Source organism: Atta cephalotes, assembly GCF_000143395.1.
Source record: "Atta cephalotes unplaced genomic scaffold scaffold00004, whole genome shotgun sequence".
NCBI lineage: Eukaryota > Metazoa > Arthropoda > Insecta > Hymenoptera > Formicidae > Atta > Atta cephalotes.
Window position 1 is genome coordinate 1,221,163 of NW_012130068.1, and position 18,095 is coordinate 1,239,257.

The window sequence follows — 18,095 nt, forward strand, 5'->3', positions numbered from 1 at the left end:
CTTCCTACGTAGATCTATAATGAGTCTTGTTTGTGTAACGATGAAATGGGCTTTAACCCGTCGCGCATATCGTCTTACTGTATTTTTACCGGTCAGTGTCCATCGATCGATAGGCTTTTCCTTTTTCACAACTTGTATTGTTGGATACTTAGAATCGATATCCATGAACGAGATTGAAAATCCACGTAAATCTTTAAGCCGAGTTTATAAATATATAATAAATAAATGCATGCTTGATGTATATATACGATGTACGCCGCGAAGTTTCAGTGCATGTGATGTCGATATGTCTTGTCGATTGCATCGACATTTATACATATACAATATAATGATATCTCATTACAAATTAATAAAGAAGTCATTAACCTTCTACTTCTCTTGTATCTTCTGCGAAATTCTATTAGAAGAAAAATTACTTGAAAAATTTTAAAATAATATTGTCAGATACATTTAAAGGAGAATGGTAAAGAAAAAAAATTGTCAGTAACTATTGCATTAAATATTTTTCATATATTTTTTAAATATGAAGTTTACAAATGATTCTTTGTTTCATATTAAAAATTGAAAAATGTTCTTTATTGATTAATTTTTTCTGCGACAGAGAAATAAAAAATGTTTTGTATTGCTTTGAAGTTCACTATGATTATAAGATTTACGCTATGAAAATTGCATCATTATTTGCAAAACAATTTCGCGGAAGAGAAAATTTATAATATTATGATTTATAAATAATATTGTTATCATGATAATTTAAAAATAATTTTATATCAATAAAAAACTGTTTGAAAAGCTGCATAAACTTACCTGAGAACACAGATAATCACGAGATCGTTGAATAGTTCATGTTTACGCGAATACTTATCGATCACAGATCAAATAATTTCTTCGGCAGTGACACACTTATTTTCGAAACGAAAAAATTCGTAATTCTTACTTTTTTCATAAACAATTTTCGAGAATAAGTTAACTTTCGTTTTGACATTTTTAGCATTGTGTTTTCCATCGTTCGCTTCAATGTCATATAATTATTTTCGCGCATAGATTTCGAGTTATCATACGTTCATTATTTTGTTCCAAAAATCATACTTGTAAGAAATCAGTAAAATAAACAGCGAACAACCAGATTCGTGATCCAGAGACAGCATTCTCGAGGATCGCGTGGAAGCACACTTCACGCGGCCGCGTACTCCGCGTGTGTGAAAGGGGTTATACTGTTCAACCCCCACGTTCATGCGGTTGTACGAGTCACGTGTACGTCACGTTCGACAATCATCCCCTCCATCATAATATCAAAGGTATACTTAACTATTAGTAACTGGTAACGGGCTCTTGAATGTTGAAATTGTCCAAATTAATCAAATAAGATATACATAATTATAATACATGAATGATAATTACTACTTTTTTCTATTTTTTGTGTTTACATAAAATAATATCATCAAATAATATAGATATATTATCTAAAGAGATAAATGTCATATTACTGATACATAAATATCGTAAAATTCTAAATTGAAGCAGACATTTTCAATAACATTTTTATTGACATTTTCATGTAATATGTGGATCTTATTTGAAGTATGATGAAGTTTAATATCTGGTTATTCTTTGAATTTTAATTTCTTTAAATTTTTTAAAGATAAATTAGATAGCTCACACTTAACCCTTTAATTATTTTTGAAATATTATAGAATAATATTATTTTTTTGCCAAAATTTTGCTAAATATAACTTAAAAAATAATCTTTGATTACTCAGTGTTTCAATAAATCACACAATAGAAGTTAATTGCGACCCTCTAAATATGAAAGGTTTTTTTACTGTGAGTTTGCATGTTTATTGGAAAAGGAATATTGATAAACATCTGAAATCTAATCTTCAAGAGTCACAATCGTGAATTTTAATGCGCACCTTTTCACTAATTTAAACAATAAGAAAAATTAATATGAAAATGTCATGATAACATATTAATTGTAAATTTTTAAACTAGAATACTTTGAACGTTTATAAAACTTATTTATATCTTATATTTTATTACTGAAAATATTATTTATTGTCAACTTTTATTTATGTTTTACCAATTATAAATGAAAAAAACATTAATTATGTAAACAAGTGTATTAGTTTTTATAAAACATTTTTGCATTTTAATAGTATTATTGTCGAACGATAAACTTTTCATCGGTCCGGTAGAATGTACGCCATATAAGAGCGAATGTAATATGGAAAGGGCAAAGAACGCTATAAAGCCTTAAAGAGACTTGTGTCTAGGAGATCGACCACTGACCAGTTATATAGCTACTTTAGATTAGCATGAGGTTGCACGCAATCCTGACGTTCAGGAAGACGATAAGAGAATAACCGTTTCCTCGGCCAGCCTAACTTTTCAACCAGTGACCTGCTATTTTGTGCGTATAAAACTTATAATCTCGATCGCAGTTCGGATTTTTTAATTATCATATATGTCAGGTATTATTCGACTACTCAGATGTCGCAAGAATAATTAACGCGATTAACTATTAGCATATAGCTTCACTTTTTTCTTTCTAAGCAGAAAAGAATTTTGTTTAGGAAACAAGAAAATAGAATTTACTGAAAAAAAATTTATTTGTCTATAAAAAATACAAAGGTGTATAAAAATTTGTTGTACGATAAATCGTTGTGCAAGTAGTCAACGTTGACTAATATTATAAATTAAATCGTTCAAAATACTCAACTTTCATATAATAAAGATATAAAATATCTTACTTGTGTTAACACATACATATTCAATTCATTCATAAAAGGCATATGAATTATGAATTAAATATATGTTACAATAAATAATTAGCGGAAACCTTATATTTAAAATTACAACAGTTGATGATGAGTCATCGTTCTATTTTTATGCAACGTTATTATTTACAAAGTAATTCTTGGTTTTATTCTATATCTAAAAAATAATCAGTGACATAAATCACGTGTGATCTCAAAATTTCGATTTGCTATAATTCTGTTGTTTCGATTTTTTTTCCTAAGGGATTAACGATTGTATTTTGTCCTGAATAAATCGGTGAATTTCTGTCAAAATTATTTTGAATATTGATACTCTCCACACTGCAATAATAAAAATATATATATATGTAGATTTTATGGCATGCATTTTGTACACATTAGACGTAATGATATCGCAATGATTGTAAATTTAAAATATTTGAAATTTAAAATACAATATTGATGAGTAGAATTTTTTCCATAATATATGTATATAAAAAAAATAGAAAAAATTCAATCTTTGTAATCATGTCATTAATATGTCCAATTACATTTGTTTTAATCAGAAATAAGTGGCAACATATTACAAAAGTAGCTTCATACCTAGAAATAGTTGAAATTCTTGGTTCTATGTAATATGATTTATCCTCAGATCTTTGGTTTGTATTAGCTTCATTCATCATTTCTTCGTTATTAAGCGCATTCTCATCAAGAGAATCTCTTTCGGACGTATGGCTGAACGACTCGTCATTCTTGAACCATTCGTTTTCATAAGCGTGCATCCATATAGGATTCGATCCTTCGACGCTGTGTTTGTTAGTATTCGGGACGCGACCAGGACTTCTGATAAATTCGGAGTCTGATACACCTTTGGAATTGATAATAAGTTAAACTGATTTTATTATAATAATTGGAAATAATGTTGTGATAAAAATTATTAAAATTATTTTCATGCAAAAAATATTTAATTACCGAAAGTGTGTTTTTTTTAATAAATTTTAAATTTCATAAATTCTAGAACTTTTGATGGGAAAAAATCATCATTATTAACTATATTGAAATTCTAAAAGTAAAGCATTAACTTCTAACGAGTGGGCAATAGCCAAGAAAGAGAAAGGAGTTGAAGAGAACTGATAAATATACATAGTTATAATATTTGCATTTCAAGTTACCGAATGGTGATGCGTTCGCCGCTTTCAATTGCCTTCGAAAAGAAGCTCTTTGAGACAAACATAAAGCGACACACAGAATCAGTAGAGCTCCTAGAAATAGGGTCAACGTGAGAAGCCAGAAAGTCGTTCCAGCTTGTTCATACTGTATAATCGGTTCGGGCTTTGCTGGCTGCGTATCGAGGACGTTGAACTCCTTGAATAGATTATCGAGTTTCTCGATGTTCCTGTCGACTAACTCGAGAACCTCGGATACTTCGAGAATCGAATTGTCCCGACGATTTACGAGATGTAAATATAAATCCGTTTTCGTTCTATCTACGGAACCATCTTGATTTTCATGCACTTTATATTCATCAACGTTAATTATAGCGCTAGTGACGTTACCTAGAATTCTGTGAATAGAGAATTTAGATGTTAGCTAAAATATTTTTAGATCTTACTTGAAGTGGGAACAGATGCCTTTAAATTCTCTATAAAATTTGAAGAATTTAAATTTTTGGAACATAATAAAAAATTTTTACTTTGTCATATTTTACATAAGATCTACACATATATTACAATAATACAATGTCATTAATAAACTATTCATTTTCTTGAAATTATCTATTTTCTAAATAATTTTTCATCCAACGTTTCTCTATTTTAATGAAAATTTATCTTTTTTAATTACATATTACGATAACGCGTGCAAAATATGTTATACTTACTCTCGGAAAGTCTCAATTCGACTTCTGACTTCTGGCGGATGTTGACGGAGAACAAAACGAACCCTTTGATCTTCCCTTAATAAATAGATAAAAACTCTCGCAGTATCTTGCAAGTCATATGTATCGTTAACGAGTACCTGTATTTATATACAATATTTGTATACAAATAACATTTTACTTAGCTTATTGTTTTATATTAAATAAAATAAGATACAAAATTATAACAGAAAAAAATTGAAAGTGCTGCATTCTATATTTGTTTATACAAGAATGTATATCAATTTTATCAAATTGATTTATATTATTAAAATAAGTATACCATGAAATCAAAGTATCCCTTCATTCCTCGTTGAGGATCAAAATTCAGGCTCACTGCTCCATCGTCTTTATTTACTAGAAAAGGTTGCATTTGCATATCTTCGAAGCCTTCAGTAAGCGTCATGTGAATTTTGCCTACTTGATAATAACTGAGTATGGCATTGTTGCCAGCGTCCGCATCAATTGCCTGTAACATACATTCACATAAATGCATTTAAATGCATTTAAAAAATATTAAGTTAAATTAAATAGTAATTAATATAATATTAAATTAAAATTAAATTAATACTAATTAATACTATTAATTAATTAATCTTTTAGAGCATAATATAGCTTTACCTTTACATGCATAAATTGCGTGCCAAAGTCGGCTTCAGTAGTAACACCACCCGTAAAAACATCTTTAATAAATTGCGGTGCGTTGTCATTAATATCATCAATTTTTACGATAACTTGTAAAAGAGTAGCATCAGTTTTGTCGAATGTTGTTTGATTTTCCGGCATGGTCTTGCAATCCTCCGTTGCTTTAATAAGCAATACGTGTTCTTCTTGCTGTTCTCTGTCCAGTAATTTAGCAGTCTAAATAATAAATAATATCAATTCTTCTCCATCATCAAGAGATGAAGAATACGAAAAATAAGAGACAAAAATTTAATAAGTGACTTACGCCAAGTTCGTGTTTATAAATATCCAAAACGAATAATCCATCGTTGTTTCCGCCAACTATGAAATAACAGACTTGAGTGGGAGGATCATCCAACTCGTCAACGTCATCATTATCAAATGTTTCTGGGAGTAACACCATCTCTGACCCTGGCGGCTGTTCCTCCGTAAAATTAACATTAAAAACATTCACTGAAAATTGCGGCTCGAAATCGTTGATGTTCCGCACGTAAATAATTAAATCGAGATCTGAACTTAAAGGCGTCGGGATACCCAAATCGTATGCTTCGACACGTATCTATGTTAATTTGATTTGAAAAAATTTATAAAATAATTAACAGGAAATAAAATACAATTTAAATTTCACAATTATATGCGTTTGTATACCTCATATAATTTTTGAGTCTCTCTATCGAGCGGTAATTTTAAGGATATTACGCCGGTTTTCTCATCAATACGAAAAGTCTTCCAGTGGCCCGCGAGATCTTGTTTTAAACGATAATGCACATCGCCATTTAATCCCGTATCGGCATCTTTCGCTTCAATTTGAATAATCGGACTTCCTATTGTTGTGTTCTGAAATATTCAGAACATTTTGTTACGTTATATTATTAATATAACGTCGTTTCGCGTGTACATTAGAAATACAGCGTTATGTAAATTAATCAGAAACACGAACCTCTGGAACACGGATGGTGGTGTTGTGCTGAGGACTGATGAATAAAGGAGGATTATCGTTGTAATCCGTGACGCAAATTTTTAAAATTCCTTTGTCCTTATTAAATGGTGTTCCTAGATCGCGTGCTTCGACATTTAATGTATAATTTCCGAATTTTCCTCTTAATGATTGCGCAGCTTTTATTTTTGCCGTCCAATGGTCGATTTGTTCCAATAGAAAAAAACCTGTTGACCAAAATTTTATTCAATACTAATTATATTTAATATTTGAGAAAATACATCAATTATAGCAAAATTTCATAAATTTCATAATATATACTTAATATATTATGTATTGCTGATATCGAATATTATATTTAGGAATGTTATATTTATCGAATATTATATTTATTAAATAATAATATATTATTTAGTAATATTTAAATGTTAATTGCGCACCTAATTCATTGCCGGAAGTGATTCTAATTACAACACGTCCATTCGGCGTAGTCGGGTCATCAGCGTCCTTTACTTTTATAACATAAATTAAGTCTCGTATGTCATGAAATTCAGATATTGAGATACAGTCTTGAGGTATATCCATTTTCGGAGCATTGTCATTCACATCAATGACTGTAACTCTAAAACAATATGCTTTGTTTTACAATGACATTAAATGACTTACAGTTTAAAATTCAATTAGAATTAAATTAGAATTATATTTATTATTAATAAGCCGAGAAATTGTATTTTGAAATTTCGTGAACATACTGGATTTGCTTAAATGCGTTTCGAGACTCTCCCGCGGTATAACCAAATTGGTAATTATCCCACGCTTCTATGACCAAAACATAACTGTGTCTGATCTCCCAATCAAGAACATCAGCTACTGTCAGTGATCCCGTTTCTGAGTGAATAGCGAAAGTCCCCTGTTTAAAATAACAATAATAAAATTTTATTAATAAATTAATAAAATAACAATTATATAATTATTATCTTACATTGTTTTGAAAGAACAATAAAAAATAAATATTATTAAACTACGCTGCAAAGTAAATATAGAATTATAAAAAATGTCTATGTTTGTGTATTATTATGAAAATGCAAATTTTGTTGTTATATTTCCTACCTGAGATGATATTCTGTCTAAGAGATAAGTGATTTTTCCATAATCTCCACTATCAGAATCTGTCGCCTGTATTACAGCAATTTCTGTGCCAATTTTTGAATTTTCCATAACAGTTACATTACTAATGTTCGAAACAAAATATGGATTATTATCGTTTTCGTCCAAGACTTGAACGTATACTTCTGATAAACTCGATCTACAAAATTGAATATAATTTAACACCTTAACATACATCAATAAAAAAATAATGCTAAATTAAAATAATGCTTATTATTTATTTAATGTTGACAAATTAATTAGTTATAAATTTTTGTTGTTTTTAAAATTAAATATAATATAACGAGATGAAAAGGGAATTGTCCAGAGAAATTAATGCAAATCTATTTACATAATATAATAAATTATTAAATGGCATCATTCTTACCGAGGTGGAATTCCAGAATCTGTGGCTTTGACAGTTAAATTTAGCCACGAGTACATTTCCCTGTCGATTTTGTTAGCGACGACCATTTCTCCGGTTTCATGATCTAAATGCACGAGGTCAGTGATCTCTTTCGGACCTTGTAAAGAATATGTAATGCTACGATTTTTATCGGCATCATCGGCAACAATATTCACGATATTTACTCCATTTTTACTATTTTCCGTAACAGAACGTCTGTAAAATGGTCTCCGGAATTTAGGATTATTATCGTTTTCATCCTCGATAATTATACTCAATGTGGCTGCAAAATTTTTATATTATGTGTTTTAATAAAATATCTTTGCGACACAAAAGTTTCAAAAGCATTTTAAAAACTTTGCAAAAAAGGTTTGAAGTAAGACCTTGTCATGTACAAAAGTAAAACTAACCGGATGCAGTTTGCAAGCCTCTTACTGCGGCCAAATCTTCGACTACAAGTCCTAGTCTGATAGTTTCTACTCTTTCCCTATCTAACAGCTTCACTATACGTAGCAAGCCATCTAATGCATTTAACTCTAGCGCTGCTAGATAATCATACTCTTGCACTTTGATTAAAGTACCCTCCTCATTTCGTGCTTCCGATGAATTGGGATCTACACGATAACGCAGAATCGGAGTTACATCCGGATCCTGCGCCACTATGCGATGAACATAAGCACCGACCTAAAGTTCATTTGTTAATTATAGAATTGAGAAATCAGTAGAGAGCGTCTGATAACATACCTGAGTGTTTTCTCTGATAGTGACAGTCCCAGGATCGATAAAAACTGGTGGTTTATTATTGACGTCTAGGATTGTGATATTCACGAGAACCTCGGCTGTCTGTTGAATTTCCGTACCACTGTCAATGGCGATAACATTCAAATTATATCTCGTGGTTTTCGGCGATGTAAGATCCGGATCTAAGTTAGAACCCGGCGCCACTCGGATCACGCCTGTCTCGGGACTAATTACGAACTTGTCTCCGGCTCCACTCTGAATTCGGTAAACTAACTTATTATTCGGCGAAGATAGATCTTTGTCCCATGCTTTTACCTATACGAATAATTCTTCATTCATCGTTTATCAATTACAGCAATTACCTAATTATTTATCTTTTTCTTATTCCTTACTTTTTTATACAATTAAAAAACTTGAAATTACAATTTTACGACGTCTTACGTAAAGTATATAATATTATATCATAATTACGTACTTGTACAATACTCGTACCACCTGGCGAGTCCTCAGGAATATTTCTCTTATACAAAGTTCTTTCGAAAACTGGTGCATTATCATTAACGTCTCTTAAGTAAATCATTAGAGGAACGTCAGAAATCAAACTTGGTGTACCCATATCTCTGGCTCTGACTGTTAATCTTAATTGACGTATAATCATTTCTTTATGTCCTTGATTGATGGGCAGAGCTTCGTAATCCAGAGGACGGGTGGGTGTAATAATGCCGCGTTTTGGATCGATAGTAAAATTTCGGGAAAATTCGCTTGATACCAGAGCGTAGACTATCTCACTGTTTCGCGTCCCTGTATACATACATAAACATGACACATCATAGATAAAAATATATTTTACTTATTTGTTAAACATTGCCTGACCATTCAAATCGTTATCGGACGCTTCGACGATCAGAGGAGATTCAAAGTGATCTTCATTCTCCAACAGCACCGCCTCATATTTATTTTGCAGAAATATAGGAGCGTTGTCATTAACATCATCAATATTAATTATCAATTGCGCAGCGTTGCGATTCCCTTTTCCAAGATTATCTCGCGCCTCGACGGTGAGATAATGCCGAGCAACTAATTCTCGATCAAAACTGGATCCGGGATGTTTAACCGTTATTACACCGGTAAGAGGATCCATCGTCAATCTACGAAATTAGATTTTAATCTATAGCATGCTTTCATTATTTCATTAATAATTTATCGATATTAGAATTTCCTTAATTATATTGAATAAAAGTCTCCTCTTCTTTTTAATATAATTTTTTTTATTGATTTATAAATATAGAAATCTATATATAAAATTATGATATATATATATATATGTGAGTCTTAATTTATTATCTTACGCGTATGCAATGCTACCGCCTAAAGTTGTGTATCGTATTCCATGCGTTCCAAGATTATCGCTGTCTGCATCTAAAGCCTGTACCCGAGCCACAGTTGTCCCCTCGACACAATTTTCTGGTATCGACACCTCGTAGATATCTTTCGTAAATTCGGGATAATTATCATTTTGATCCTTTATAAAGACCGTAACTGGTACCGCGCTATATTTCGGCGAAACTGGCGTAATTTCTTTCGCAACGAGAGTGAAGTTCACCACTGCAAGAAAAATACATAAGTTTTGTATATGTAAGTGACATAATACAAGACAAATATATAACGTACATTTTAATATTAATTTTATGATAGTTCATTTAATTATAACGAAGAAGAATGTACAACTTTACCAGATATTTTTTCAAAATCGAGTTTACTCGAATCCTTAACGCGTATTAAAAACGGTGCCTCATTGATCCCGCGAAACGGTGTTACGTCAAACATTCCACCATCGCCTTCAATGAATATTCGAAATGTGCCATTGGAACCCTGAAAAAAAATTTACTATATTTGTAAAAATTGTTCTCAAAATTTAAAAAAATTATTTTATAAAAAAAAGTAACACCTTTTAAATATTGATTTTTGTTAAAATTTTATTTAAAAAATAATTTTTCTCATTATTCCCAACTTACCAGGTCATGATCAAATATTTCTGGTACAGCACCGCCAATGAAATTAACTGGCGTATTTTCCGGCGCGTTCTCATTTATTTCAGCACGGTACAACATACTTCTAAATGTCGGCGTTTCGTCATTTACATCGGTAAGAATAATGGTCACCTCGGTACTAACAGACGGTGGTGGAATAATTTTCGATACTTCCTTCACCGTAATTTCTAGAATAAAAGTGCCATCGCTATTCTCCTCAGCCTCTCTATCCAATTGCGCTCTTGTAAACACGAGGCCAGAAGTCGCATCAATATCGAACAAATATCTCGGTCCCTTCGTGATGCTGTAAGTCACTTTATTGTTTATCCCCTTATCACCATCCACAGCACGAACTGCAACAAGATTTATTATTATATCACACATTAGAGCCACAAAATCTTATATACAGAATACCCCACAATCACACTAAAAATATCGAGATCACAATAAAAATTTTATAAAATAAATAATTTTTAAAAACGATTGACATTCAATAAAACGCAAAAAAATTTGTTTTTGTTTTAAACGAAAAATATTTAATATCTTTTTTTTTATATAAATATTATATATAAAAAACATTATTTATTATTTTTTAAACACTTTATATCCTAAAAACAATAACGTAATTTTAATAAATAAAAGAATAAGATTAAGTAATAAAAAAAGCTCTAAAAAATGTAATTATTTGACTTCATCTCTTTTTTTCTCAATGTACGATCATAGCTTCTCAATGCTTTAGCTATCTAACACCTAAGGATTTATGATTATCCTAGTTTTAAAGAACAGTAATAAAGGAACAACGGATCATAGCTTTTCGCGTACTTTTCTTGCATTATTCTTCTGCCATAATAAAGTGAAGAGCGCATCACATGCGATTATTAGAGCGAGATAGCTTAGATTTGATTTGTAATTGTTGTTTGAAGGCAGAAGTTTCGTACGTGTGTACATGTATATTGTTGCATACGCCGTCAAAGTATGTCAAAATTAAATTCTAAATTAATTAGCTGAAAATTGTCCATTACAATATCTTAGTTAATTTCTTAATTAAGCATCATCCATTATAAATGAACTTTGTTATTTATTCATTTATTCTGTTATCATGTTAAGTTATATTATTTAAAATAATAAATATATAAATAGATCCCGCAAATTGTAGAAAAAAATTTTGAACTTCGTTTTATTGCGAAATAATGCTGACCTTGCAAAACGGATGTGCCAATCTTGACATTTTCGCTGATTCTTGCGACAGGCGTCATGGCTATGAATTCCGGCGGCTGGTCCTCCACATCCTGTACTTTGATCAAAATCGCTGTCGTTCCCGTATTTACCTGGAAGGAAAGAATGATTAACTATTTCATCTCGAATAATTAAGTAAACTCTGCTTACAGGAAGTTGCCTTAAAGAAATAGCTATAATGAATAACTGTACCGATGCTTATGTAGATGATTATCTTCTGGTATTTGTTCACCCTTCACTGCGCATAACTTTATAGGGAAAAGTCATTGAACTATTTAGTAATCATGAATCGTACGGGTTTTTATCTACGTAATGTTCGCGCATATCGCATTTTGTTAAATAGTACCCTTATATCTTTTAGAAAGTACGCACCTTATTTAAGTATATATATATATATATATATACATACACGAATTAATAATATACATAGCAGAATAGTCAAGTTATAAAAATAAATTCACATCCTATTATTTTCCTATTATTCATAATACTTGAAAGAAATAAATTTGATAAAATTTAATAATATAATGAAAAATAATATAATGAAAAATAATAACACTTAAATAAAATACCTTTTCATTTATTGCACGATCTACAGCCAAGATCCGCAGTTGATACAGATACTTTCGTTCGTAATCCAAAGAACCCACTAAGCGTATGACGCCCTTGCCATTGACGGTCGATATACTGAAAACGTTGTTATCGCCGTCCAGTTCCTGAAGATAATACACCACTTGACCATGAGCACCCAAATCGGCGTCGGTAGCTTCCACCGTTGTTAAAATACCCGGGCGTGAATCCTCCCGAAGAGTTAACGAGGTAGGATGTGGACGGAAAATTGGTACATTGTCGTTAATGTCCTCGACCAGAAGCAGCAGACTTTGCGTGATAAAATTTCCCTCTCCCAATCTTCCATCCGTTAATGTTAACACGAGTGCATATTCATCTCTTGTCTGATAAAAATAACATTAAAATTAAATTAAGTTTGCTTTAGACGATTTATAATTTGTATCAGAATTTAGGAAGAATTCTATTTATAATTTTATATTTTTAATTTTTGTCGTGTAATAAAATACATATAATATTTAAAGAATTAAAATATATGTACATAAAATTTATATTGAAATACATAAATATGCCAAAACATATAAAATTATATAGAATTCAAATACGAGCATCATCGACAATAGAAAGTTAACAACAAACGTATTATTTTACGCGTGCACTAATGACGCTACAAATAATATCTTTACGAAGTGGATCCTCATAAAGATGATGAGTAAATTACATTTGTCTCCGCTGATACTTAAATTTCTCTTTAATGGTTTGTTGGACTGTAATATTGAAGTCATAATCCGAAGACAAGGTAAATCGCTCGTGCAAAACAGAAATAACAGTGGGACAACATAAGAATTATTGCGGTATCTCTTCCTGTCTTAGCTTTGTTTCTGTAGTTATGTTGTTTAATAGCTCTTCCTTTGATGATTTATGACTATTATTAAGACGAACAATTGTTAAGTTTTTACTTTGTGATATTTGAAAAAAAATTTAAAAAATATTTTTTAATAACTTTCTCACAATCTTAGTAACTTAAAAATTATTTGAAAGAATGAGATTACCTCTCTGTCCAGTAACTTATGTAAATAAATGTTGGCTTCATTAAGACCGAAATTTTCGACTTGAATTACGTCACTACCAGGCTGTTCTCGAACGCCAAATGTCAATATATCATTATCTGGATCGATACCTTTGAGCTTGTAAATTAGGCTACCTGTAAGTAATATTTTTATATATTTATAAGTTTTATTTATGTACAATAAAAATGAAAAATATAATGGTCTTATAGAAGAAAATAATGAGAAGTATTTTTGTAATTGCTATCTTTTTAAAGCAATAGAAGATATCTAAATTTTATAACTCTTCCTTAGATATTATCTAAATACACATATTTATAAGAAAGAATTGAGAACGAAAGACGAATCATAAAGAACACATTAATTTTCGCAAGCTTATTCGCATGTTGAAAAACGGCAATGGTTTATACAATGGTGCTTAAAAATTGGCGTATTAACTAGTAATAAAAGTTTTGTCCATCCATAACCAACCAGCACAAGTATGTATAGAAGGTGTTCTCGTGTTCTTTCATTATAGATAAATTGATCATAAATTTCCATTTGACTGTTTACTTAGTAAAAACTATATAGTCATATATTAAAACTTGCTTATTAAAAATTTATATTCGACTGATATATCCACTCTTTAAAGAGATATCCTAAAATGACAGAAATGTCGATATTACAAATTAGAAAGAGAATATTCTGATAGGCTGTACAGATTGCAAAATTCTTTTACAATTAAAATACAAAAAAAGGTGCAAAATGGTCGATTTAAGAAAATCAAAAAAATTAAAAAATTGTCTTATTAAAAATTTAATAGTCACTTTAATACTCACAATTAAATAATTTTCGATTTTCTCGTTAAAAAAATTAATAAAAAGATGCATCTTGCATCTTTTTTTGTACAGTCAATTTGGAGTATTTTCCAACTTGTAATATCAGTAATTCTATAATTTAAGATCTCCTTAAGAGAATAGTATAATCTTTTTTTAAAATGATTTATTATTCTTACCAATCGGAGTTTCGGACTCTTCCTTTAATCTAAGGACAATTTCTGTTTGTCCGTCTATGAGAAATCTAGGCGGATTGTTTCTAGCTGAACAATACGTTAACAAATATCCAAATATTAAGTATAATTCTATTTTAAATCGGCTTCTTTTACATGATCGTAATAACCAGGAAGACGATCTCGTTTGCTTATCCGACGTCATCTTGATCGAACGATATTTATAATCGACATGTTCCTGCTCATAGAATCTTTCACTTCTTAATATTCTGAAATCAATATATAAATATTAATTTATCATAAAAAATACTGATATAAATAAATAACAAATTAGTGAGTAAAAATATAAATAATAAAAATATAAATATAAGAATTATAAGTAAATTCTATATATTAATAAATTCTAAATATAGAGTTTAATACATTTTTAAAAGAATAATGTACTGAACAATTAAATAGAAATTATTAAATTGATTGAAAGCATTAATGTATATAATAATGTAGACTATAATAATGTACAATAGACTAAAGAGCGATATATTATCATCGCTGTAGATACACACATTTAGAAGATATCACATTATATATTTCTAGTATTTTTATCGCGTAATTTTTGTGTATAATTTACAAACTTTATGCGTTTTATTTGCATACACATATGTAGTCTATTTACTTGCTGCATTTAGTTTGATAACTGGTATATTCACGCTGAGCGGTTGCTTTCTCCTCGGTAAAACGTCGTCTTGATGCAATGTCAAGAGTATCTCATCGCGAATGATCACGGAGATTAAACTGGAGTGAAAGCTTACCGGAAGAAACGTTTTCTCACGGCTCTTAAACTGTGCGGTACGCGATAATTAAAAGAATGCGTCTCCCGACAAAACCTGCTAGTACTCATTATGCAAGATATATTTCATTGCTCGATTCTTCTAGGATCTTACGAAGCGATGATATAATATCGCATTCTTGGGAAAGAAAGTGTGTTACGGTTCAAAACGAGCTGCAACTCCGATTATCAATAAAAGATGTGTTTTCCATGAAATAAATTTAAATTGCATTTGAATAGATCAATTTTATTAAATAAACTTTAAATAAACTTAATTTTAATGTAATTTTAATATAAAAAGTTTCGCAAAGGGTGTATAATTTAAAAAATTTAAAAATTATTAAAAATAACGATTTTCTATAAAGGTAAATTAATTTAAAATTGTTTAAGAAATTCATACATTATAAATATTCGATAATTGTTTAATAATATGTGACACAGAGATACACGGGAGAAGCATTCATTGATCCGTGTTCATGTAAGAATTCTTCTTTTAGTTTGACACTTAAGGAACACTGAGTGAACACTCCGAACGGTGCTCTTCTTGCCAACAGAGTGTATCGGCCACGCTCTTGACTTTTAAGATTCTGCTAAATAACAGGCTAGTGCGAAGCTTCTCGATGTGCGGATACCCGTGTATTCAAATATGTACGATGTATACGTGCGCTATCTGATTTCCAGCGAATAAAGACTGTAGTTACACAGGAAACGAATCTCTTCTTATTCCGATGAGTATTGATAAGAATTGTACCGAACAACATGATGTAAACCAGGCCTTTCCGGCTACAAATAATTTTTACGTTTTTTATTTTCAAAATGATTACTCTGAAGCATGACATTGTGATTTCTATATACTTTTTTTTATTTATAGTGTACAATAAATAATAAACTAGTATATGTATGTATATACAGTTTCCTTCAAATAAATCTCTAGAATATTATTCTACGTATTTTTACTGCAAGGATTCTTTGCTGTTGAGAGTTATCAAATGTAATTAATTATATATAATGATTCATCTAATCTTTTATCCATAATACTTGAATGTGTAAAGTTCGAATGCATAGCATGAAGAAGATTGCGTGACTAAAATTTTCTCCGGCTTCTTTACAACTTCACCTTCGCGCATCGTAAAATTCTTCGATAAGATTGATCGATAGAACGCTTTAAATTCAGAATAATTTTATTCTCTTCGATAATCGTCGATTTTTTTCACTTTCAACACAAGCTATTCGTACAACAGCAGATTCGTACGACTCGTGATTGACCGAATAGAGCAACTTATATTTTATATCTAAAGGAAGTTTCCTCTATGCATGCTGGTTCGAATAAAGGGGCAATAAGGTCATGTTTCTAATGGGGGGCTGTCCCGAGGTACGTGACGTCATTTCCTACACCTGCCATGCATGCTTCCGAATGATAACACCGTCCGGGATATTGACATACACCTATAATACTGTCTGTTGCCTGGCCAACCCTATACAGAATTTCCTTGCGTGACGGGCTCCCTCACACCATGAACATATGTGTAAAGGATCTTGGCGGATGCGAATCCGTCGGTTGTCTGTGATATCGATACGTATTTTTTTCACGACGCTGTAAAATTAAGATAGGATAATTATGAAGAAGAAGCAAAGAGAATAATAATTTTTGAAATAAATCGTAATCATTTCGCGTAAACTTTTCACTCTTTTAATTTAAATGTTTTGATTCTAATTAAGAGAAAGTACATTATTTTAAACAAATTACTAAACTTTCCATTATTTTAATTAACGTTATTTGTGTGGATCCGACAAATTAACTTCTCGAAAAATGTATGACGCAGAAATTGTTAGCCATTCGACAATTTTGCCAGCAAAAATTCGCCGAGTTCCGAAGTTCCCTTTGTTGGTCTGCGGTTACATCTGGTGTTACTACAATAAACAGATGCTACTGTGTGAACGAAGTACATAAGCAAAATGAATTTCCTTTTCACTGTGGCACGATGAAATGTTACCCGTGGGAGTGAAATTAATGGCGTCTTATCTCATCATACAAATAATTATGATGAGATACAATGGCGTTGTGGCCGATTATTTAACGAAGAAATATAATTTCATAACACATCATAAAGAGGATACATAAGCCGAGTTGAAGCGTGATTGCATTCTTGCGTCATGAACATTTGCGTTTAATATAATTAATATGTCGTCATAAGGAAATTTGGGTCAGTGCTAACAATTGCCGATCAGTATCCAGTGGTTAGCTTTGCTTCAACATTTAATTTTAATTCCGTAATAAACGGAAGTCATGGCATATTAAAAAAAAGGTGAATCTCACGCAGGAGAAATATGTAAATATATTTAAATATGTTACAAATAATATGTTATTAAATTGTTATTAAATTATTATTAAATGTTATAAAATTTATTTTAATTTAGATCTTTTTTTCATTCATTTCCTTACAAGAAATACTTCCTTAAATTAATTTTTATTTAATTTACAAAAAATGTTGCTTTCATTTATTTAGAATCTATCAATCAAAATTTTGTAATAGAAATCTATTAGAAATCTATATTTCATTTTCATCCTTTCATGTTTCATTTAGTACAGATGAGGTAGTTTAAACTTCAATTTCTACTTCAACCGCGAGAGAGAGAGAGAGAGAGAGAGAGAGAGAGAGAGAGAGAGAGAGAGAGAGAGAGAGAGAGAGAGAGAGAGAGAGAGAGAGTAGTACGTACGTACGTAGTAGTAGTAGTAGTTAGTATATAGTATATAGTATATAGTATAACGTAGTACGTACGTACGTACGTAGTAGTAGT

General features: G+C 30.7%; 1 protein-coding gene across 1 annotated transcript; it reads right to left on the reverse strand.

Moving 5' to 3' along the window:
• Nucleotides 1-2,983: 2,983 nt before the first annotated feature.
• Nucleotides 2,984-14,675, reverse strand: LOC105626114 (cadherin-23). The gene is made up of 25 exons (XM_012207426.1): nt 14,627-14,675; nt 14,477-14,560; nt 13,468-13,619; nt 12,421-12,801; nt 11,811-11,940; nt 10,598-10,965; nt 10,316-10,454; nt 9,932-10,187; nt 9,456-9,730; nt 9,058-9,383; nt 8,586-8,897; nt 8,252-8,525; nt 7,824-8,124; nt 7,400-7,595; nt 7,042-7,199; nt 6,730-6,911; nt 6,293-6,516; nt 6,001-6,189; nt 5,618-5,911; nt 5,290-5,529; nt 4,952-5,137; nt 4,633-4,769; nt 3,914-4,317; nt 3,357-3,621; nt 2,984-3,095 (listed from the first exon to the last, which is right to left on the reverse strand). The coding sequence occupies exons 1-25, from the start codon at nt 14,673-14,675 to the stop codon at nt 2,984-2,986; spliced, it is 5,634 nt and encodes a 1,877-aa protein (XP_012062816.1).
• Between the last annotated feature and the right edge of the window lie 3,420 nt (nt 14,676-18,095).

Bases quoted from the DNA above. Each gene is read 5' to 3' on its own strand.
- LOC105626114 (XM_012207426.1), bottom strand. From the start codon at position 14,675: ATGACGTCGGATAAGCAAACGAGATCGTCTTCCTGGTTATTACGATCA. The intron at 12,802-13,467 runs GTAATCTCATTC...TATTTTTATCAG, and splicing joins ATAAGTTACTGGACAGAGAG to ACAAGAGATGAATATGCACT. The intron at 5,138-5,289 runs GTAAAGCTATAT...TGTATGTTACAG, and splicing joins CGCAATTTATGCATGTAAAG to GCAATTGATGCGGACGCTGG.